General features: G+C 31.3%; 1 protein-coding gene across 4 annotated transcripts in view; it reads right to left on the reverse strand.

The window, feature by feature from the left end:
• Positions 1 to 799: 799 nt before the first annotated feature.
• Positions 800 to 24476, reverse strand: part of MYB (MYB proto-oncogene, transcription factor) — a 38173-nt gene continuing 14496 nt past the window's right edge. For 3 of the 4 annotated variants that reach the window (XM_031964233.1, XM_031964232.1, XM_003769474.4), the window contains 7 exons: positions 23382 to 23747; positions 21931 to 22073; positions 19995 to 20109; positions 19788 to 19913; positions 18429 to 18539; positions 17149 to 17250; positions 800 to 2394 (listed from right to left, as the gene is read on the reverse strand). In XM_031964233.1, the coding sequence (XP_031820093.1) occupies positions 2278 to 2394; positions 17149 to 17250; positions 18429 to 18539; positions 19788 to 19913; positions 19995 to 20109; positions 21931 to 22073; positions 23382 to 23747 (1080 nt within the window). In that variant the 3' untranslated portion in view covers positions 800 to 2277. The remainder of the gene's footprint in view (positions 2395 to 17148; positions 17251 to 18428; positions 18540 to 19787; positions 19914 to 19994; positions 20110 to 21930; positions 22074 to 23381; positions 23748 to 24476) is intronic. The other variant, XM_012549349.3, reaches the window with a different exon arrangement.

The raw sequence follows: 24476 nt of genomic DNA on the forward strand, positions 1-24476 counted from the left end.
AGTATTACTGTTCTGCATAGTGTCAAGTACCAACAGACTTGTCACCTATATTTATTTTAATAATTGTTATACAATGGCTGGATTTGACTCCATATTATCTGACTGATCAGTAACACTGCATGAGCTACTTAATTTTTGAAAGTGAAGGAACTAATATGAACTTTGAAAAATGTACTTTTTATGCAAAAATATTTTTAAAATACTATTAACAGGATTGTTTTTTAAAATATTATATCAGATGGAATAATTGAAGTATGTTAAATAATGATTTTAGGGTATTTTAGTTAACTCTGACAAATACCCTAAATGTCGAAATATTAATTATCATTCATTATGAAAATCTTAATGTGGGATATGTAAATTTTAAATTATGATTGATGACAATATTGAGAAACTTGGCCTAGGAAGTGTGGTGTAATAATTTTGGCAGTTGGCAGATGTGATGACCTGTCTGGGCTATATTATTGGCTACCTCAGTCATTTAGACTCTCTAGGCCTCAGTTTCCTCTATCACAAAATGAGAAGGTTGGGCCAAATGATCCCCATACATTTTAGTTCTAATAGTCCATGATTTTTGCCTATTTTTCTTTTATGAACTATTATTTAACTTCTCTATACCTTGATTCCACATTCTCTAAAATGAGGATGAAGCCTGAGTTCTACATAACTCACTCAAGTGTTAGATTATCAAATTGTTTAGAAAGTTTTGAGTTCTTCTATTAAAAAAGGAAATACTATAGAACAGTTCTGTTCTCTTATACTATATATATTATCTAAGAAAGAAATTGAGAGAAAAATCAAAGATAAGTAAAATAGGGACACAAATTTATTTTTCTACAAGGCAGTTAAGTACATTGTCATATCAAAAATTAAGTGCAGATTAGCCTGCACAAAATATTATTAAGGCAGCAAAGTCAGGCTTAGCTATCAATACCAGTGTTCTACCTCTATAGCTGCAGATCTGTGAAAGCTAAGTATGGCAATACTCAGAACCATACATTTTTACACAATTGGATCACCAATCAGATATGTAAAAGTTGAATTAAGGAATGATCAGCCGGAATATAAAACAAGAAGCCTTTCCCCATCTCCCTTAATCTTAGTACCTTCCCTTTGTTGATCATCTCCAATTTATTCTTGTCACTATAACTGTTTGCATATTGTGTTCCCCATTAGAATGTGATTTCCTTGAAAAGAGGACCTGGGTTCTTTTGTTTTTGCCTTTCTTTGTATCTCCAGTGCTTAACACAGCGCCTGGCTTATAGTAGGTGCTTAATAAATTCTTATTGATTAATTGATTTACTGACCGAAACAGAACAGACAACATGAACAACACAGAGATCTCCCAAAAATAAAAGAAGGTGCAACACATGCTTTTTAAACCAACAAAAAACCAAACGAACACAGAATCTCCCAGAATAAAACTCCCAATGCATTACAAAAGGAAAATAAGTATGTATATATAAAAAATAAAAATAAAAAGTCAGAAATTCTAAGGCAAAGCCAATTAGCTAAAACCAAGTTTGTTTCCTTTTTGTATTAAGCTCTACTGCCTCCTTTACACTAGCAGCATTTCTATATGCTAAAAGTTCATAGCAGCAAAACACATTATCCATTTGGCATTTACAAAATTAAATTATTGAATAAAAATATAATTTGTTCTCATAAAACTATGTTTCATACAGTAACAATTTTTAAAGCAAGCTAACCAAAAACAAAACACACAAAACAAGGTTTAGTACAGTAACAAAATCAGAGTACTTCAAACTTTGTCACCATGAGCGTTTACAGTTTTGACTAGTTTTCCCTTGGTATTAAACTAACATTAATAGTAATGCTTTTACTGATTTGTCTCATATCAATGAATTCTGTTTAGTGATTTAGAAAGAGAAATGTTTGAGTACCTGTTCTTTATACAAAATTCCAAAGCAAGTCATCACAGGAAAAACAATACTGGTCTGCTGGATCTTCAAAAATACAGGGGGAAAATCATTTAAATTTTTAAAAATTCTGCATTAAGATATTTAATAATTGATTATAATTTATTACCTAATAATTTAGGTAGAACTGTTATTTATATAAAAATTATTTTAGTTGGGTGAAATCCAACAAGAATATGCTCAGTGACTAAAGATGCACTTGGTGCTGCTCCCAACTGTTGTACCACAACAAAAATAGGTCCTTCTCCCATTCATGAAGAGATTCATGTAGAGGAATGGTAAATCCCACGTCATTCTGAAGTGTTCTGAAAAATCATAATGCTTGTCTGAAAGAGTCTCACATGACCAGAGTCCTGGTGGAAAATGCATTTATATATTTCCGTCCTTGATCAGAGGCCATCATTTGATCTTCTGTCTTCCCACAGGAAACAGATTCCCAGGCGTTACTAAGATGCTGCATGAAAAAGAAGATGACAAAGTTTTACCTTTCCTTTCTTCAAGGTCATCAATCCAGTATCTCAAAGGGAAAATGGATTACTGATGATTTGGTATGCATTATTTAGATACTTTGTCATTCTGGTTACATCTCTATAAAGAGTTATATATTAATATAAAGATTATATTACAAAGATATAATATAATATATTATATAAAGACATATATAATATAAATATAAGTTACTTGCCTAGGGTTACATAGCTAGTATATGTCTGAAACCACATTTGAACTCAGGGAATATGAGTCTTAACTGACTCCAAGCCTGGCACTCTATCCACTTGCCACCTAGCTGAACAGATGTGTGCATATACATTGTAAATATAGGTATATATACATACATATACATATGTGTGTATATGTAGAATATGTTTTTATAAGCATGCATATATTCTGGTTTCATATACCTACTTCCAGACAAATTATTTTTGTTGGGGGTAGGGAACGTGTGTGTGTGTGTGTGTGTGTGTGTGTGCATGTAACAATATTTCTGGAAGAGGAAAAACCATGCCAGAATTTACCTGAAAAAACAGCGTTCATTTTTGAAGATTTTTTTTCTAAATCATATTATCCATTGGGAGGCTGAAATCAAGCAATACTCCAGACAGGTGATATTAAGGGCTGCACATGTATTTACTCACTAGGCAAATTATCATTGCCTTGAGCTGCACAAAGTGTAAAATTTGCAGTCGTGCTAGAATTTAGTAACACCTCCTAAATGCATTATATCTTTACTTTTAGTTAATTTAGACTTCATTTTTACCACCATAGTTTGTTACCTAATTGCACAGCTGTTACTATTTATTATGTAGAAGTCACAACTTATTTCACATCTGCAGTGTTGCTTAGCATCAACGAATATAAACCTTAATTGAGAACAGAAGACTGCTAACATTTAAATTTCACTCTCCATAGGAGGAAGGAAAATAGAATTTAGAGCTAGAAAAAAAATCAACATCTTGAAAATCATCAGTACAATATCTATTTTACAAATAAAAAAAAACTGAGATCCATGGAAGAGGAAGTGATTTGCCCAAGATCATACAAATATTTACAGATTATTATCAGTCACTTAAAAATGCTTATTCTACTGCACATGCTTAACCTATATTGTATTACTTGCTATTCAGAAGAGGAGGGAGATGGGAGGGAGAAAAATGTGGGACACAAAGTTTTGCAAGGATAAATATTGAAAACTACCTTTGCTTGTATATTGAAAAATAAAAAGTTATTATTGCAAAAAATAAAATAAAATAAAAGCCTATTATAAGCAAATCAACTAAATGAGAACTATAACTCAATCAACTAATGTTTATTCAACACCTGTGGATGTATGCTAGCAATGTGCTAGACATTATAGATTAAAAAACACAAAACAAAACAAAAACCAACACACTTTTAATCCTGAAAAGGCAATGTTCTACAGTAGAAAGTCTAATCAACTTTGGAATCTGAAGATTTAGTTCAAATCTTATCTCTAATACTTTCTATCAGTGAGCTCTTGGCTAAATATCTTAATTTGCTTGAATCCTAGTTTACTCATCTGAAAATGAGGGGTTCAGACTAAGGATTAAAGTCCTAATCAAATATGTAACTATAATCTCAGAAGGCCTTAAATTTGCAAAATGCTTCATTGATTATCTCATTTTATTCTCACAATATCCCTGGGAAATAGATGTTATTATCATCATCACCATTTTACCTATGAGTATACTGAGACAGATATAAGTTGAGTGATTTTCCTAAGGTCACATATATGATCCAGGTCTTCTGACTTCAGGTCCAAGGCTCCAGTCCATAACATAAAACAGTGAGTAATAGACAACAATATCTTAATACATAATACAAATAGGGCAGGAGTAAAAGAAAGGAGAGACCATTAGGAATAGAAATAGCTAGAAAAAACTTTCTGGAGAAAGAGCTTGAATTTGGATAGCCATAGGGAAGGGGCTGGGGAAAGGCATTCTGGACTATATAAGCATAGGCATAATGTAAGAATTAGACGCAACACATTCAGTTCAGACTACAGCAAAAAGTTAATGTTGTGGAATAGTGCCAAACAGAATATTATAAAGGGGACAGGATAGGTAAAAGAAGTAGGATAAGCATAAGAAATTAGACTAAATATAATAAGAAATATGGAACCATAACAATGGTAGCAAATTTGAGGAAGATTACTTTGGCTATAATTTTTTCTATTCAGATTGCTGAAATTTGGGCTAGAAGATGACCAAAGTTTGGCAGCTCTGAGCTTCTGACTTTTTACAAGGCTCAATGAATATAAAAAATTGAGCTCCTCATTTATGTTTCATCCTGATACTAATCCACAGTCTAATTGTAAATAATATGGTTCAAAATGTGTATGCCTTATTTTGGAAGCACAGAGTTAACAAATAATTTGCAGTGCTATATAACAAGGCAGATCATCTTGATATTTTCTAGAATGTCACATATCTTAAAAAGTCTAAAGATGACACAGTCAGGTGCTTAATCCAGTGCCAACTCATATTTGTTGTTCTCCTGTCTCTCTCTGGGAGAACCTGGATAGCTGTAACTTTCTTTGGGATGGTACAACACAAGAATTTTTTCCCTATCTGCTTAGTTGAAAGAGGGTGAAATATACAGTGTCTGTTGCATGCTACAATTCTTTGGAATATTTTGAATTTAAAAAAAAAAACTTCTTCCAGAAAGTAGAACAAGAACATTGTACTCAGATGGCAATATTGTACATGATCAACTGTGAATGACTTAGCTATTCCAAGACAGCTATAAAAGACTCATGATGAAAAATGGTATCTACATCCAGAGAAAAAATTGAAGGAGTCTGAATGAAAACTGAAGCATACACTTTATTTTTTGTGTGTGATTTTTTTCCCCTTTTGGTCTGTTTCTCTTTTCACAACATGACTAACATGGAAATACATTTTACATGATTGTACATATATAATCTATATCAAATTGTTTAATGGAATTCTTAAGGAAGAGGGAAGAGAGAGAGAAAATTAAGAACTCAATTTTTTAAAAGAATGTTTAAAAATGTCTTTACATTTTGGGACAAATAAAATATTATTTAAAATTAAAAAAGAATCTCCAACTTTCTAGGCTTCTTCAATGTGAATATTTAAAGCCATAAGAAGTCTAAATTTCCAATTTGGTCTCATCTCACTATAGAACAGCATGGTATTAAAAACTTAGAAATACGATGGTCATAATTTCTTTTTTAAAATCAATTATTTCTCTTCTATATATTTTTAAAAAGAGAAGTCAGGCTAGTGACTAGAGAAGCAGTCTTGGAGTCAGGAAGACCTAGTTCAAATCCCTGCTTCTCATGTCTATTAGCTATGTGATAATAACCTCTAACACGCTTAAGCTATCAGTTATTCCATACTTGTGGGTGATTTTTCATACTGAGAATCCACCCTTCCCATTATAGGTGGAGACTCTTAGCCCCACTCCACATATAAAATAAGTGATTTATTCATTTGAGTTAAATTGCTATAGAATTCTCACAGTTTAAGTTTTTTTTTTAAAAAAAGAAAATGTTTTGTCACAAGTCAAGATTATACATGTTATGTATAATCTATATCAGACTGCTTGTTGTCTTGGGGAGGAGGGAGGAATGGCAAGGGAACGAGAGAAACTTGCAATTCAAAATTTTTCTATTGTAATATTGTAAACTATATGTGTAATTGGAAAAACAAAATACTATTAAATGGGAAAAAACAAAAAAAGTGAAACATAAACCTCTATTCTTGCATTAATATTTAGTATTTTATAGATTCAGCATAAAAAGGACCTTAGAAGTTGCTTAGCTCAACTTCCTTCTTTTCTAGATAAGAAAACTAAGGTCTTAAGGGGATAAAGTGAATTGTTCACAATAAAATCTACATTGTACTATGTAAATAAATCACCTTCTGTTAGATTTTTTACTGAATTGAAAAGGTGAAAAGGAATAAGCATTTAAATAGTGGCAACATGAGCCAGGAACTGTACTTAGTTCTTTACAAATACTGTTATTATCCTGATTTACAAAGGAGGAAACATAGTGGTTAAGTGAGTTGCCTATGGACACATAGCTAGTAAGTATTTTGAGTCTGAATTTGAATTCAAGTCTTCCTGACTCTAGATCCAAAGAGCTATTACACAACTAAGCAACCAATCAATCAAATATTTATTTAGCACCTACATGGCACTGTGCTTAGTGCTAGCCAATGTATTATTTAGTTCCTTGAATAGCAACATATCTAAGGAAACTACTCCATAAAGTTGGGTTTTCCTCTTTTGGACCTTAAACTTTGTCTAAGTAGATATTGTGTCATTCATTAAAAAGTGTCTGGCATATAGTGGATACTTAATAAATTTTGAAGGATTAATTGATAATAAAGAAAATTTTCTCAAATCAAATCAATAAGAATTAATTAAGTGATTACAATGTGCCAGGTATTGTGCCAAGGTTGACAATTCAAACAAACAAAAAATAATAAAACTCAAACAAGCAAAGAAGCCCAAATACACCATGCCCTCATTCTGGCCTTCACTTTCTCTCTTGATAAATGGTATAGAAAATACTGCTTAGTGTCATAGTTTATTAGATCTCTTCAGGAGGATCACAGAATCAAAATAACAGAATTTCAAGGTAAGAAGGAATTTCAAAAGCCCTCTTCCAACTGTTATACAAATGGAATTCCTTACTGTAATATACCAAATAAACAGAAAAGTAAATTTCCAATGAGACAGAATTCATTGTAGTAAATCAAGTGATATAGTTCACAGTTCTGATCTTTGAGGTCAAACAAAATTCAAATCCCTCTTCCACATGAAAAACTTTAGGATATATTAACATGATTATTATGTGACTTATGACGCTTCTCTTTGCTATTCATCACCTATTCTTTCAACAAATCCTCATTTAGTATTGGTTCCAAACCCTTTACCATCCACCATTTCCTCTGTATGGTCTTCAACTTATTATGGTTTTTTCTCACTTCTGGCACTAAAAACTGAACACAAAACTTCAAATGGAATAGGATCAGTGCAGAAAAGTGACTAACACCTTCTTGTTCCTGAAAAGTATGACTAAGATCCACTTAGTTTATTTGGCTACAATATCACCTGGCTAAATTACATGGAATTCATTTTCTTAGAAACCCCCAAATCTATTTCAGAGAAGTTTCCCTCTAACCAAATTTCCCCCATCTTGTATTCATGGTTAACTACCTGAACACAATTGAGCACAATTCTAATAACAAACCAAGTCTCAGAATTATTGGTTTCATTAATATTTATATGAAATTATTTTTAATATTAAAATACTATTTCTACCCCAGATATCTCTCAATGTCAATAACCATCATTCAAAAACATTTAATGATTCCTCAACAATCATAACTTTCCCCACTAAGAACACAATAAAGAAACCAAATATGAACACAAGAATGCATATACATATATATATCATATATATATTTATATAGGTCTTTTATTACTTGATAATCAGTTTATTCCAGGTTGAACATAATCCTAATTAAAGTATCAGAGCTTCCAACAAAAGGCAGTGTCCAAAAAACATTAAAACTCATAGCACATGAAGCCAACCTAAAGAAATACTTCTCTCTTAGGATAACTAAATAAGTCTCCCTATATTAGCATAATATTAGCACAAACGATAGAAGCCACTTGGTGAAGAAACAAAGATAAAGAGAATATGAAGGATGGGTGGTCAGAAAGAGGTACAAGGGTAGAATACCATGTAGTTTCTCTTGACAAGATGGCGACATTGAGTGATGAAGATGAAAGGAGCAAAAAATATAAGTATATTGCTTTATAAAATCATAAGAGGAACTCAAGAAAGAGCAGAAAATTAAATATCTAGATACAGAAAAAGAAATTTATATCCCAACAACTGAAATGTCATTTTGGCAGACCCTATCTCGTTTTCCTCTTTCAGATCTCATTTTTAACCTGAGGCTCAATAGTGCATTTCAAGAAGTCAGTAGGAATTTTGACAAACTAATGAGGATTGTAGGCAGGGAATCTTTGCGTGTAAAAGAATAGTTTTCAATAACATCATAGACATGTTTATGTCTTCCCATTATTCCTTTTTGCTGATGAATTTTCATTTCACTTACACTAGAATTATTGATAAGAATTCTGGACATGAATGGCACTCTACTGACCCATATGGCAGTTTCCAGAACTCTCCTTAGTTCATTTTTACATTAATAATCTAACCAGCATATCCTTCTCCTGGCAGCCAAATTGTCTCACTTATCCTGTAACGCGTCTTTAGCTGCCCCTGGGCAGGAGAGAAATGTAAACAATCTGTCAAAGCTTTAACTGGGATATCCTGGTAAAGTACATTAAATAAACACTTGGACCCCATGTAGAAACCAGAACAGTAAGACAAGAGAAGACTATGTCAAAGGTGGTTTTCTGCCAGAACTAGTTTCTCTTCACATTCTCATCTAGAATATGAATTGTTTTTGTTGTCCTATATTTATACCATTATTGTACACAATGACAGTTGAAAATTTGGATTAGCAATAGTCTAAGCAATTATATTCTCCATGTTCTGAAGTCTTAATCAATAGTGATTATTGTAAAGAAATAATATATACATAGACATGAATATGTATAGACCAGGTAGGGACAAAACCTATGATTTCACTGATATAAGAAATTTCTTGGGCAAGGAAACTCATTCTACCAATGCAAGTAAGTCACTTTCTCTGTGACTTTTAGCCTTTGAGTTCTCCAGAGAGTACTGAGTAGTTAAGAAAGTTTCCAACACTCAGAGTCAGCCTGCGTCAGAAGTGGAATTTGGTCCTAGATCTTCCTGACTTCATGACCAGGCTCTCTATCAATTCCACCATATTATCACTAATACTTAAGAACATATGAAAACTAATCAATTTTACCATTTTCTGGAAAGCCAAATTACTCCAAAGCAATACTAAGGTTAGCCAAAAAGCAAAAATAGTACTGGATAGAAAAACAATCAAGTAAGAAGAAAGAAAGCAATGTGGATTAACTACTCGGTCTACACAATTCATCTAAAAGCACTGTCTTTTTTTTTTTTTTTTTTGATTATTTATTTATTTATTTTGCTGAAGTAATTGGATTTAAGTGATTTGCCCAGGGTCACATAGCTACAAAGTGTTAAGTGGCTGAGGCAAGATATAAACTCAGGTCCTCCTAACTTTGGGGCTGGTGGTCTATCTACTGCACGACTTAGCTGTCCCTAAAAACAATATCTTTGGAACTTACGATTTGGGATGTCAGAATTATTTCCAAAAATGTATAGATTATAAGTGAATAGGAGATGCTAAAGAAATCCTGATCATGGTGAAAAGACCATCTTCTTGACAAGTTAGCTAAGTAGTTCTCTAATTGTCCTCAGGTTAAATACATTCTTTTTAAATTCCTCATATACTCCACTGAAATTCAATTTGCCATTGCCAAATACAGAGTAAACAAATGCTGTGTTTCTCATGCAAAAAAAAGCATTAATAGTTTCTGGTTATTGGTTTGTAGGTTGCTGTTGCTGCTGCTGTTGTTTTTTGAGAGGGAGTTGTGATTTTTAAAAATGATACAGATGAGTCCATAAATTTATTTCCTTTTGATCCAATCCTCTTTTAATAATCACTGAGTTAAGGGAAATGTCTTTGATGCCTTCTGGAAGCAGCAGCTTCTATTCTCTTATTTCTAAAATATGATCATAATGTAGACTACCACACCTCTCTAATCTCTTGTGTCACCATTATTCACAAAGACATCAAGTTCTTTCACCAGTCATTTTGTTGGTCATAGCTTAATAAACAAAAAAAAATCCAAGGTCCAAGTTGCTCTAAATCAATTCTACCTTTCCAGGTCTGGGGGATATTCAGTCCCAGAATGTTTATTTGCCCCAAGTGTCATTAAATAAAAACCAAGTCATCATGTCTTGTTAAGATTGCCTGGAGCAGGGTGTCCTGACTGAGTGCCAATGCTTTTCCTTCCTTAATTAGTCATTCTTAATTAAACTCAAAAGCTACAGTGTGCTCACTTAATATAGAACATATATTGTCATAGGTCACTAAAATATTAATGGTGCCACATGAATTTTTATAAATGAAGTGGGAATAAGTGACCCACTACTGAGAATCTCCTGGATGAAGAGAAAAAGGGAATGAAGGAAGAATGATGTTAAAATGTCTTAGGTAGATTATCTTGATATAAGATAACACAACTATTCTGATGGGAAGATGGAAAAATCAATCAACTAAATGGGCTTAGATAATTTTATTCACTGAATTGACTAGTTAAATCATATTTTAGCAGCCTGTAGGCTTTTCTTTAAGGATAATATATGCTATAGGAAAGGAGGGCCATTATACTAAAGGGGAAAAGAATGCAGGACAAAAACTCTAAAAAAAGTCACTCCCCCACTCTGAGAAAAAAAAGGTTTTTTCATTTTAAAAATAAGGGAGACAAACTAGATAATATCTGAGGTCTCTTCCAGATCTAAATCTCTTAATATTATATAAGCTATTGAATCACTGGTGAAGCTTCGGTGAAAGGGAAAGAATTCTGAACTTATTAATTCCTTGCTTTGCTCATTATTAGTCTTATGAGTTTAGGCAAGACATTTTACCTGACTCTGTTTCATTAAGTTTTGGACTAAATAATCTCTATGGTCCACTCAAGCTTTAAATCTACAAGTTTTTTTTTCTTGTGTTCTAGTAAATGGACAATTTTTCAATCCTATTTACCTATGAACATTTCTATGATATGCTATCAAGAATGCTATGTGGTTACTAAACTATTTTACTAGACTAACAAAGACAGGTAATATAAATAAATAAAGATGAGTGGCTCAATATATATTCCAAAAAACTGGGTAAAATGTAAATGTTGTTACTCAAAAACTCTTAGGTGAAATTTTTATATAAAAATAGCTGGAAATTTGCTTAAATTAAATTCATTGTTTTAAAAAAAAGTTAAGATTGTGACAAGTCAGGAAATTCAAATTTAAGGCTGTCATTCTGTGGTTACAAAAAAAGAGGAAAGTGAGTATATATGAATACATCTTTTAAATTAAGGTTTTAAATAGGAAATGAAGGAAAAGTATAAACAGAGAAAAATACAGTTTGGAAGGTTTATAACTTTAGTTCAATTCTATAGAATTAAAAAAAACCTTCTATTTAGCCAAAACATTTTCATTAATACAATTTATTTATATCCAGTTATTAAATGGCATATTTTATAACTAGAAATATTTTTCTCTATGAAGGGAAAACATTGAAAAAACATTCAGTTCAATCCTCCTCTGTGACTAAGGATGACCCTAGTTCAATTTCCTTTACCTTGGGAATCCCAGATACCCTCTCACAGGAACCTTGCATGGAAGAAGGAAAGTACAGACACAAAAGCATCAAATTATATAAATTTCTAGATTTGGTATATCTTTTTTTTAAAAAAATGTGAATCAAGGTCAAAATATAATTTAGTATCATGGCATTTAGAGATATAAGAAGAGTGGAAGCTAATGTTAATCTTGAATTTTAAAGTTTACATAGTGCTTTAGACATGTTTTCCCATTTAACCCTCAAAACAATGCAGAGAAATAGGTGCTATTATAATCGTCATTTTCCAGATTAGGAAACTAAATCTGAGAGGTATAAAATTATTTGCAAATGATTACAATTATCTAAGGCAGAATTTGAACCCAAGTTTTCCCGATTCTGAAGGTAGCTTTCTATCCAGTACAGCAAGTTGAGAATATAGTTCACATTTCAATTATTTAGATAAGAGAAACTGAGATCCAGAAAAGTTAAGTGACTTGTCCAAATTTACACAATTAGTTAAATAGCAGAATGAGATTCAAATCCACATTTCTCTGACTCCAAATCTATTGCTTTTCTCTGTGCACCACATAAATTTTTATCTGTTTTTCTTTGATGGCTCTGTTCCCAACTATACTCTTTTTCTACCTACACATTCAAGACATGACCTTATGAAGGCACACTTGCTTTTCCAATTCAAATACAGGAGGACCTCCAGGCTGAATACATAATTTGTAGCGTAATGCATACGTTCTGAAGATGAAAAACTCAAATCTAAGAAATTTCCCATAATAGTTTTATTATAAAAGTATCCAGGTTAGTTTTCACAGTTTGAAATTAAAGCCAGTAATTCTTAAAAGCGCAATCTTATTTTATGCATTAGGAAAAAAGCTGTTCTTTTAAGCAGAATCATCAATGAACTTAGATGGTTGAAGAGAGTTTCATCAAAATTCATTATTTCTTACAGATTTAATTTTTTAAAGAAGAAAACAATTAATTCTATGAATATATGTATGTACATGTATATGTAAAGCTTATCACATATCTATACATCTACTATGTACATATGCATATATATTATGCATAATATATATATGTGTGTGTGTGTGTGAGTGTACAAAGCAATAAAAAATTGCTCACTTTTTTAGTTCTTAAATGAATGTTCTGTCTTGCTTCCAAATGGCAACGTTGCCTAAAAGATTGATATATGGCTAAACCAAGCAGAATTGGAACAGATACTATGTAATCATATAACTAGTCAAAATAAGTGTATCTTTAATATTGTTTATGACTACCTCAACTGGTTTATTTTTTAAAGTATTTGCTTTATTTTTATTATTTACACTTTATGCATTTATATATATGTATGTGTGTGTATATATGAAACTTTTCAAAAAAAACAAGTGTGCCACAGTAGTTTGGGTTTTTTTTTTTTTTTTTGGTACTTAATGTAATTTTTGGATATGACATAGATTTAAAAATTAATTGTAATGTCACACTAGTGATTCATATCTTAAATTTAACTCAATAAGTATTTGTTGGTTTTAAGAAATTATAAAGTTTCTTTTCAAGAAACCTCAAAATAGCTTTGGGGATTCTATTTGGTTTGTTCCAAGGAAATTCTTTGTCAGTCAGTCAACTAGCATTTATTAAGGACCTACTATATTCCAGGCCCAGTGCTATGCCCTAGCCTAAGTAATAACTCTTTGAAAACTATATTGATATCTCTTCTTTTATGTAAGACATACTCTGAAGTTAAATAGATAGACCCTATTTTCCTGAAAATAAAATATGACAGAGGATATACCTGTAAAGTTTAGGGTTAAATTAACAGATTCTAACGTGCTAATTAGGATTTTTACAATTGATTTTGTTTAAAGCAAAAAGTTGTATTATTACTAATAGATTTAAATAGGTTTGGGAGACTTTTAAAATAAAAAAATATCAATTTACTTGAAGCAATTTCAAATGTTTAACGTAACAGAGTTTGAAGCTGATTTTAGCAATTAAGACTTCTGGTCTAGGGGCAATATACAAAAAGTGAAGGAAAGATTTGATAGATATCCAATTTGATCAGTATAGATAAGTGATTATGTATTGCAGATAAGATGAGACAACTCAAGCCTTAAAATATATTTACTTTTGTTTCATTTTTGATTATGCAGAATTTGAGTTATGCAGTTGGATGGTTGACATTAATTAAATAAAGTGGCATATCATGAAAAATTTTTTCACATTAATCTTTATATATATATATAACGTAGGGTCTCATAACAAGGGGTTGATAAAATTGTGGTTTGTTATTAGTCAATGTTTGATTTGTCTTCCTCTTTTGTATACCTTTATACTTGGGGTATTTCTTGGGCAAAAAAGGGGTCATGAGTGGGAAAAGTTTAAGAAGCATTAATTTAGCTGACCCTAGTTTACTAATTCCAATTCTAGGTGTAATGTTTTAGATATGAATCATCAATTTGATCAAATAAAATAATGGTTTATTTAAAATAAAATTATCTAAATATAATTATCTAATTATCTAAAAATAATTAGAAATTTCCATTAATTAAAATTTAAGAATACATTGAAAACATTTCTATATTATGGAAAACTATATTATGGAAAAGCATGTTGAACATAAAGCTAAATGTAATCTTTGAATGCTTTGCTGCTTTTCTATAAATATTGAAAATCTGGTCAAATTTTATACAATAATTTTAAAAAGGAATAGCTCACATAAGAAATGATGAACATGATGGTTTCAGAAAAACTTAGGGAAGTCTTGTGTGAACTAATGCAAACTGAAGTGAAAAGAACCAAGAAAATATTGTAATAGAAAAATTGTAATGATGACTAACTATGAAAGACTTAGTTGCTCTGATTAAAACAATGATCTAAGACAATTCTAAGGGACCCATAAAGATAAAATGCTATCTGTATACTTATTGTGTATCTAAGTTATATTTTAATATATTTTAACATCTACTGGTCATCCTGACATTTAGGGGAGGGGGTGGGGGGGTAAGAGGTGAAAAATTGGAACAAGAGGTTTGGCAATTGTTAATGCTGTAAAGTTACCTATGTATATATATATCCTGTAAATAAAAGGCTATTAAATAAAAAAAAAAAAAAAAAAAAAAAAGAAACATTGACCAAAGTTTTAGCAGGTACTTATTAAAGGGTTGTTTTCATTATTAATAATCATTTGCTCCCTTATCCTATGAAATTTTCATACTCACCAAACAAAAGGATATTATTGAATATCCTCATATAGATATGGGGGCTCAAAGTAATATTTTAGTTCTATTAAAGGTATTAGCTGTTAAAAAAAAAAAAAAAAAGAAAAGAAAAAATGCTATCTCTACAAGGAGAACTGGTAGAGTCCGAATTTCATATCAAAGCATGTTTTTCACTTTATTTCTCTCAGCTTTTTAAAATGCATTTTCTTTTGCAAAATGTCTAACATAGAAATGTTTTACATGACTTCACATGTATAATCAATATTATATTGCTTGTCTTTTGAAGGCTTAAGGAAAGGGCAGAAGGCAGGAAGAGAATTTGGAGCTCAAATTTTATAAAAAATGAATGTTAAATTTTTTAAAAATGTAATAGGAAAATATTTAATGAAATAACAAATATAGTTTAAAAAGTAAATAACTCAATTTTCTGTGATAACTCAAGGAAATAATGGTAATGATAATCCTTCCAAATGGTAATCTAAGAGCTATTTATTTATACTTAAATTTGGATATATTACAGAGAAAACTTAGCTTGGAAATTGTATATTAAAAATTTATTGATCTTGCAACTCCTTTTTCTCATAGAAACAATGATATAAATTGGTCAGGTTCCCAAGCTAGTCTATGAAAAACTATATAACCTATATAACAGACTATAATAGTTTTAGCCTATATTCTGCATCCTGAGAACAGAGGACCATGCAATACAGAAGGGAAATGGAAATGGAAAAAAGGGAAATTTTTCTTTTTTCTTTCCTGGGTGAATAGGCAATCTGTGGCAAAATTGTGAAATAGGAAAAGCTTGTCATTGGCATCTTTCAAGTTCCTAATGACCCTTTCTCCAAAGTAATTAAAGTCTCATACTCTCATTCTGTTCTATGTTGAAAATGTTAACAAAATATTCAAAGCTGTCCTACCCTGGTCTCCAAACATATTCCATGCTCTAAGCCTTCCTAGTACCTCCTATGATCAAAACTTCCATTCCTTTAGTGCACCTGAATTTTTGTTAGGTGTCAGGAGAAAAGTAAAAAGTATTATTTTTAATCCACATAAATTTGTAATTGGTAAAATTTCTAGCAGTACTGTGTGTAATGAAAAATAGGCAGTAGACAATTATTTTGGAATTGGCAAATGGGAAAATATTGTGAAAGGGGGAAGAAAATAGTCTGCCAGTTCTGGTTAAATTTAAAAGAGTTTTTTCATTTTTCACATTCTACTACCAAACAAAAGTTAGATTCTATAATGTTGAAATTTCAAATAGAATTTAAAATTATCCATTTGGAAAAAATTGTGACATATCTAGATTAGCTCTCTAAATTTCACAATATACGTAAGACTCTTGTCTATTTCTAAGTCTTACGTTTTTAGATGTCTTTAAAAGTGCTATTTCTTTTTAAACAGGTCCCAAGATAACAAAAGTCCTGATACTGTGTGGACAAGATTAGAGTCATTTATCTGAATAAGTTTAAAAAAAAACCCTCAAATTACTTGTATTTTGTTTTTTGGTAAGTTTGCTTTCCTAATCATTTCTTTCTCAGACTATTAGTATTAGAGTAATTCACATTTTCATTGCACATACTGGCTTTTCAGTGGAGGAGAAGGTAGGATCAAAGTATGCAGGCTTAGTTTATCGTGGAAAGCTTGTCTGCCATTAAAAGCTAATAAAAGGGGCTGCCATCCAGATCGTCATTAGATATTGACTTTTCTTTTTCCCTTAGGAGTCAAAGATATTAGAATTAATTTTCATTTGGCTAATTTCAAACTCTATTTGAAATCTGAATGTTACAGTGTTGAAACTCTGTATGAAAAAGTATGAAAAAAGAGCAAATTTTGAAAGAAAAATCAAAGAAAAAGCTATATAGGTTAACATTTCTATATGTCAAAAAACTTAGGAAGCAGATATTGATAACATACAACATATGATCTTATTCTCGGGTCAATACTGGAGCTATATCAATTCTTTCTGCTACTGGGACTCACTTGAATGACTGAGTACTCCATGACTGTTCGGTCTATCTTATACCAATAAGGCTTGTTTTTGCTTTTGTTTTTCAAACCAGGATGTTTTTTTCACTAACTAAAACAAGGCAAAAAACACTGGACAGCAAGTTTTTCAGTGAAAATACAGAAAGATATTAATGCTAGAATAGAAATTACCTGCAAAGGGCTAGCCAAGGATCTATTTCTAGGTACTGTAAACGTTTTGAGGACATCATCTTCTGATACTGGCATCATTAAAACAGAACTTGTAAGAAGATTCTAAAAGAACAAGAAAAAAATCGATGTTTTTTTAATTAGATAATATGCAATGAAATTAGATTGTAAAACAAGGTTTTTAGAGATTGGCCCATTATGAACTCCTCTGGAAAAGGCAGGTGTCTGCAATAAATTCTCTTGATAATGAACTAGCTGACATACTTATAATGTTCTTTCTATTTGTAAATCCTCTCACATGATTAACAAATATTTTGGGGGAGAATCTCAGTATAATAGTCTCAATAAAATTTCTTCAATAAAGAATTTTTAAGCTATGTTAAATGATACAATGGCATGTGAAAACCAATTTGTTCTAATTCATGAGAACTGATGATTAAATTTTCAGTGTGAGCATTTATACCTCCAAAATTTGCAAATGCTGCAAATCATTGACTTGTTTTGTTGATTGTATAAATTTTAAAAAGTGATAAAGAAATTGTAAAAAAAAATGTAGCTTAAATTTAAAAATGTGTTTTGCATACAATCCATCCTCTAACCTCCAATCAGTTGTTAAACATTTACTCCCACAATCCTAGATGCAACCATATCCAGTACCATATTACAATAGTATATTGTGTGTGTGTATGTGTGTAATTTTCTGTACTTGTCACTTTGGGGAGAGAAGAGAACACTCTCTAAAAATTATACTTTTATTGAAGCTAGTAGAAAGATGAATACCAAATTTAAATAACTGTAGCAACTGAGTAAATCAACAAATATTTTAATTGTGTACCTATTCAGTGTAGGGCATACCAAAAGATCAGAGAAAAAAATAAGTCAATGAAAAGAAAATAAGAAAGCTTTAGATAAAAATTATTTATCCTAATATGTATTTCTTACTATTTTTATTTCCTGGTAAATAAAAACTAAAGAACCAAAAAAGAACTCACAGTGACTATTAAAATATAACAAAAATAGAAATTGAAAATTTCTGAATTTGAACTTAGTTTCTGTTACATAAACATAATAATGTCAATCTCAAATGGAGCCCACTAATAACAGGAATGAAAGCCAAGGACTATCCAAAAACATCTGTCTAAGAAAGGGTTCACAAAGAAGGGCAAGTTTGGAAATGGAGTGCATTTTAGTTAGGCTGATCTGCTGTCATCAGTCTTAAGCTCACCAATAAAAAATTCAGAATTTTAAATTAAAAAAATTAAGATTTAATTGTTTATACATACTGGCATATCTTCCATAGGAGATGCCTGTGTGAATAGCTGAGTGTTTAAATTCTCTCCTTCCCAATGATTGGAGCAGAAGAAGTTTCCTGCTTTAGTAGTTGGAGATTCCACCTAGGAGTAAAAAAAAGGAAACATTCATTTTCTAAAGGCTTTTACTTTTGAAACACACACAAAAAAATGATTTCTGATAAAGATTTCAAATTCTTTGCTCATTACTGGCCTAAATACAAGCATGTATATCCATTAGGTGTAATTTCTCTATTCAGAAATATTCTCCTTGCCAACCCAAATGTCTTGGCGCTTGAAAGATCAGGCTTATTAGCATTTCTTTCTGTAAGACATGAAAAGCACTAATAATTTTATCTTTTTAAACCTAAATCTCAATTTTCTATATTTCTGAATATACTTGGCATCTGGGAACAAAAGAAGGAAAATCCTTTATGACAGAATTGGAAGGCAGAGGAAATGATTAGCATAGCTAATCTGGGTTCTCTTCCTTTCCTTTTTTTCTTTTTATATGCCTATTAAAATCCCACTCTGCTGCCTTGTTTCAGAGCAGAAACAATCTTGGGCTTTTAAAAATATAACACCAGAGTATAAGCTCTATCAGGTCCCACAAAGCAAGAAGAGTTCTGGGCAAGAAGGCTGTGTGACAGACTGTACCTCTTGTCTTAAGAATCAGTAAAACAAAAGTCAGAGTCTTGTTACCAGAGTTTTGTCCAGTGTGATGAGTAGCAAACTGTTTTGATCATGGAATAACAATAATAATGAAGAAGAGGAGAAGGAAGAGAAGCATTGACATAATGCTTAAGGTTTACAAAGTGCTTTAGAAATATTTCCTTTTCACAACAATCCTGTAAAGGTGCTATTATTCTTACTCCCATTTTTCAAATGAGGAAACCGAGGGAGAGAGGTCAACTGACTTGCCCAGAACCACAATGCTAATAAGTGTATAAGACAGAATTTGAACTCAGATCTTCCTGTCCCCAGGTCTATTATTCTACCCACTGCACCACCTAATTGGAAACTTATGAAGACTCTACCAAGCTATGAAGAGGACTGCAATTTATATGAGTAGAGATATAATCATGCAGGACATAAAGATGTCCTGATGCATGTCTTCTGACAAAGTTAATTATCATGTAGCTTTTAGGAAAATTGAGGAGATGACTGAGGAATAAAATATGAAATTAGCATGGTCCATCAGCAATTTATAAAGATCTTCATTATTCATTAGATCTACTGCATAGTTTAATATCATAGTACAACCAAACATTTCTCTAAGAAAAGGCCAAAGAAGCCAGAAGAAGAAACTCTAGGTTATGAAGTGTGATTCTCTCCAAAGATTTTTTTGCTTACCTCTTGCTTGATCTTCTTTAACAAAGGTGGACCATTTCCATGAAAACCTGATACAATTCCTGTTTCATCAGATTCTTGTTTGATGACATCTTGCAGATCTTCTACAAGATGAGATGGTGTCTGAGGCTGAAAAGAAGAAAGATATCATAAGACAAGTTCATTTTCTTTTGACAAATCTTCTTAAATAGAGATAACCTCCATACTTACTAGCATCTTCAAAGGACCATATTTTATTTCTTGTGCAGCAAGGGCATGTTTGAATGGAGTTGGAGTTCTTGGAGAACTCTCTAATATTGACCTTTTTATAGCTGGCGTTCTGAAACTTTAAAAAGAAAAAGACAATGCTTCAGAGAATTTATATAGTTATTATTAATATACCTATTCAATTGATTAATTTTTCTCTTAATGTTTTAGCATCTCTTTAATAAGTATGATCACTGAGAGTCAATGTGAGGCAATGAAAAGAACACTAGCTCTGGAGTAAGTTGACCTGGGCTTAACCCTCACCTTTGAAGCATACTAACAATGTGATCTTGAACAAGCCCCTTAAGCTCCCTGGACTTCAGTTTCCTTATGTATAAAATGAAGAGATTGAAGAAGATAAACCCTGGGTGTCCCTTCTAGTTATAAATATCATTTCTTTTATCCGATATAGTTGAAGAAGGTATTCTGGCTAAAAAAACAAAAAAACAACAAAAAAACCCATTCCACCTATAAAGAGCTATCATATGTAGATCACCAATATGTAAATAGTTGGAATACAATATAATGTTCTTAATTATAAAAGTGTTTTACCATCATGTTATAAATGCAGGTGATTATAATTAAGAGAAATTTAAAACATTTATTTTTATAAGTATATATTTTAGGAATCTGAAACTAATATCTTTATAAATGAATCTTCTCTTATTTTTATATAGGCATTGACTTACTGGGGGAGGAGAAAATGTAACATTTAGTGAAAAAAGAGATCATGACACCATATAGTAAAAGTATATTCATTAGGAATTGAATAATTAAGAATTTGTAGTAAATCCACAATACCTAGGCTATGTAAAAAACATTTACAATGTAGTCTAAGGTTGTGAGTAAAGTATATGCCTTTTTATGAGGATAAACTTTTTTAAGTGAACTCACATATATACAGTGTATCTTTAAAGAGTAGTAATGCTTAAACTTGAATATTTTATAACAAATTTTTGTCTATTAATCTAACCAAGCAATTTCTATGAGGAAACATTTTGCTAACTTATTTTTAACGATAAGATGTACTTGGATTCAGTTATTGCATTTTACGTTGTCTAAAATTCAGACTGGCCAGAATCTCCCATAGTTACTAAATTAACAAGATTTCTTGTGTGTGTTGATGGTTTGTCTATTTAATCATGAAAAACTCACACAAGTGAGAAACAAATACATACATAGTGAAAGAAGTGGGGAAGATTCTTAAATATATAATATATATAATCAGTCTCATTACAACTGATAAGGAACAAAAGTTGAAGACCTTTTTTTGTGCTTGATGAGAACAGAAGCCTTTGTCCAGAAAAGAAAAGCTGAACCTGATATCTAAAATAATTTCTATATAGGGTAATCAAATGTTAGAATGAGCATCAAGAGACAATCTTGTTCACTTCTAGTTAGTTATACAATTATGATGTTAATACTGGTTGACTATACAGGCCATCCCAAAAGTCTTGACACACTTTTAAGTTTTGAAAACTTTGATATCCCATATAATGTTTTAAAAGAAAAGTTTGCATTTTTGTAATATAAGAACTGTGGGTATAGCTAATCCTTATTTTTTAAATGAGGATATAGCTAATCCTCATTTTTTTAATAAGTAAACTGAAATTAAGTTAAGTGATATAATGATCAGAAATAAGATCTTAAACAAGGACTCTACTGATCACAAAAACTCCACATCAACCTTGCTCTTCTATGTATGATTCTATGATATTATCTATAGATATGCTCATATCTAATTATGATATTAGACCTTCTAAATCCTGGAAAATAATACTCAAGATGCAAACATATATATTTTACCAATGAATAATATGGCCAAGAAGTCTAGAGAATATGACTTATCCTATCAAATAGGATAGAATTTAAAAATAAATTTCATTATTAAAGCACTTACATATTATTTTCCTTTTGAGGTTTAACAGTTTGGTCTCTGTGAAATGGTGTTGTAACAGTCAATTTATGACCATTGAGTGGGGTGGAAGTTAAAGTAGGCATATCCATATCCACATTTTCATGGTTATTAGAAGTGTTTAAGAACTGTAAATGTGAAAAAAAAGAACCAAGCCTAGATTAAAATATTGTCTTTTAGAATCAGTCAAATAAAAAGAGATACCATTTTGGCAACTATTAAATAGATTTTACTGACTTACAATATAAAATCATTACAATAATAACTATAACTATATATTCTATGATTTGAATATTATTTCAAATGAGCACACTCAAGATTCTGTGTATGAATTATGAATAAAATCAGGGTTTCTGGTGAGAAAATTATGAATCCCAAAGAAACTATCCAAATAAGAAGTACTTATGGAATAAAAAGCATTTTTAAAAATTAAGGTCAGTTAAGCAAATTATTTTAGATTTTTTTTTCCTTAATAGCAACTAAAGCTACTTTTATAGCTTCTTATACTATAAAACTATTATTGTCAAATAATTTAAAATAGATGAAAGATTTTGAAATGAAGCTGACTGGGCTAATTCAAAACAACTTTGTTTCAGAGGCACTTTTCTGAAGTCAAAGTTGTGCTTCAAAGAAATTTAACAGGTAATTGTAACTTAAATTACTAACTTATTTGGATTATTTTCCATTATTTACATGTGTAGTGAATTTCTAATATACATGTTCTAGCCTTCCATCGTGATTTTTTTTAATTTTAAAATATTTTTTAAAAATTTGTTTTAATTTTTTAAAAAATATATATTTTAAAATAGTTTTTAAAAGTCACTAGAACCCCCCCCCCCCAGTGAAACAAGGAAATTAATAGGCAAAAAACTGTGTTTACATAATGTTATCGCTTATAACACAAAATAGCTAATGCTCAGAAATGAGTTGAAGATTTAACTTTTTCCTTTCCTATGTAAGGATATGGTACCTTTACTTTTTCTAGCTTTTAGTCACAATCTGAATATATAAATATTATCTAAACACAGTTTGCTTCTCTCACTAGTTCCCTCCCCCGAACTCCCATCAGTGAATCACAGTATAAGTGGATAATGATTCAGAAAGTTTTTGTTTTTTTTAAGGGAGGTGGGGAATGAAAAATGGAAAGGTTAAAACCCAGTGCAAGAGGAAATAAAAGCAAAGGCCATGCAAATAACAATCTTCCCCTTTCAAAACCACCAAGAATAAGAAGCAATTAAAATAAAATCATCAGTTAGTTTGCAGGTAATCTATTCTTTGCATAGTAAACTGACACAGCAGTGACTAGATTCAAATATGGAATGAAATCAGTGAGTGCAACAGTAATTAGTCATTTATTCTGAAGGATTAGTTTCTAAATTGTTAACACTCTTGAGACTGTTGAAAATTAGTAATATCTGTGTAGCATTTTGATCTACCTGAGAGGGAGAGAAGGGTAGACTTTTGTCAGGGGAACGCTTGGGAGTGGAATTGCTGACGTCAGTAAATATGAATGAGCTATAGTCTCCAGTAGATAGGGAGCCCGCATGCCCCCTTTTTTTTCGAAGGATGACGAGTGGAATTGTGCTGTGCCTTGCAGTGGTAGGTAAGGACTTGGATGAGTCAAGTAAACCCTGACTCAACATGCATTTGCTCAAGTTTGTGCTAATATATCCTTCAGGTCTATACACACTGCCCTCTCTTTGCTGAAGTTGTATGGCCTTGTTTGAGTGATGTTGACTAGGTGAAATATCTGCTTCTTCAAAGAATTCAAAACTGTTGAGGTCACACCATGATGAAGAATCCTGAAACAATGTGGGAGGGATGGAACTGTGAGATGATGTATGTATGGTATGGGCTATCTTGTGAAATCACAACACTGAAAAAGAGATGCCACATACAATCAAACACCTGTCTACTTTGATTTGCACAGTTAACACACTACAATTATTGAGTTGTGCTATATTAAGTAATTGTTATCATGCTCCATCCAAAGCTTGTCATTGTATATTGTTGGCACATATATGTACCTACTAAGTATTTGTTATGAATGAGCAAATGAATTTATGAATGAAAATCATACTAATCTAAAACTTTGAGTTTTTGTCCTTGTACTACATTATTATCAAAATGTCCTTGATTTTGTGCAAGCTAAAGTACCTTACCCTGGAGAAGGATGCACTTGGGCAAAATTTGGCTTTTATTTAATAAGTTCCCAATAATTGTTGAGCAATTTATTGCAAAGTTTAAAAGAAGAAATGAAAATTATGACTGCAAGAATACCTACTTGTTAAGAACTGCATTTATACAAATATATCTCACTCAAACATAATGCCTTAGATCACAAGAAGGCATAGTAAACAAAGATTGGTGCTTTATGAAAATAACCCCCCTTAACACTACCAATGAATGCATTCATGGCTTCAAGATACATCCTGCAATCTTGATGTTTTATTCCCAAAGCAAAACAGGATCCTAAAGAAGCACATAGATGTGAAAAGAGTAGCACAAAAATGAACAAATTACTCCCACCC

This window comes from Sarcophilus harrisii, chromosome 4 (genome assembly GCF_902635505.1).
Source record: "Sarcophilus harrisii chromosome 4, mSarHar1.11, whole genome shotgun sequence".
Taxonomy (NCBI): Eukaryota; Metazoa; Chordata; class Mammalia; order Dasyuromorphia; family Dasyuridae; genus Sarcophilus; species Sarcophilus harrisii.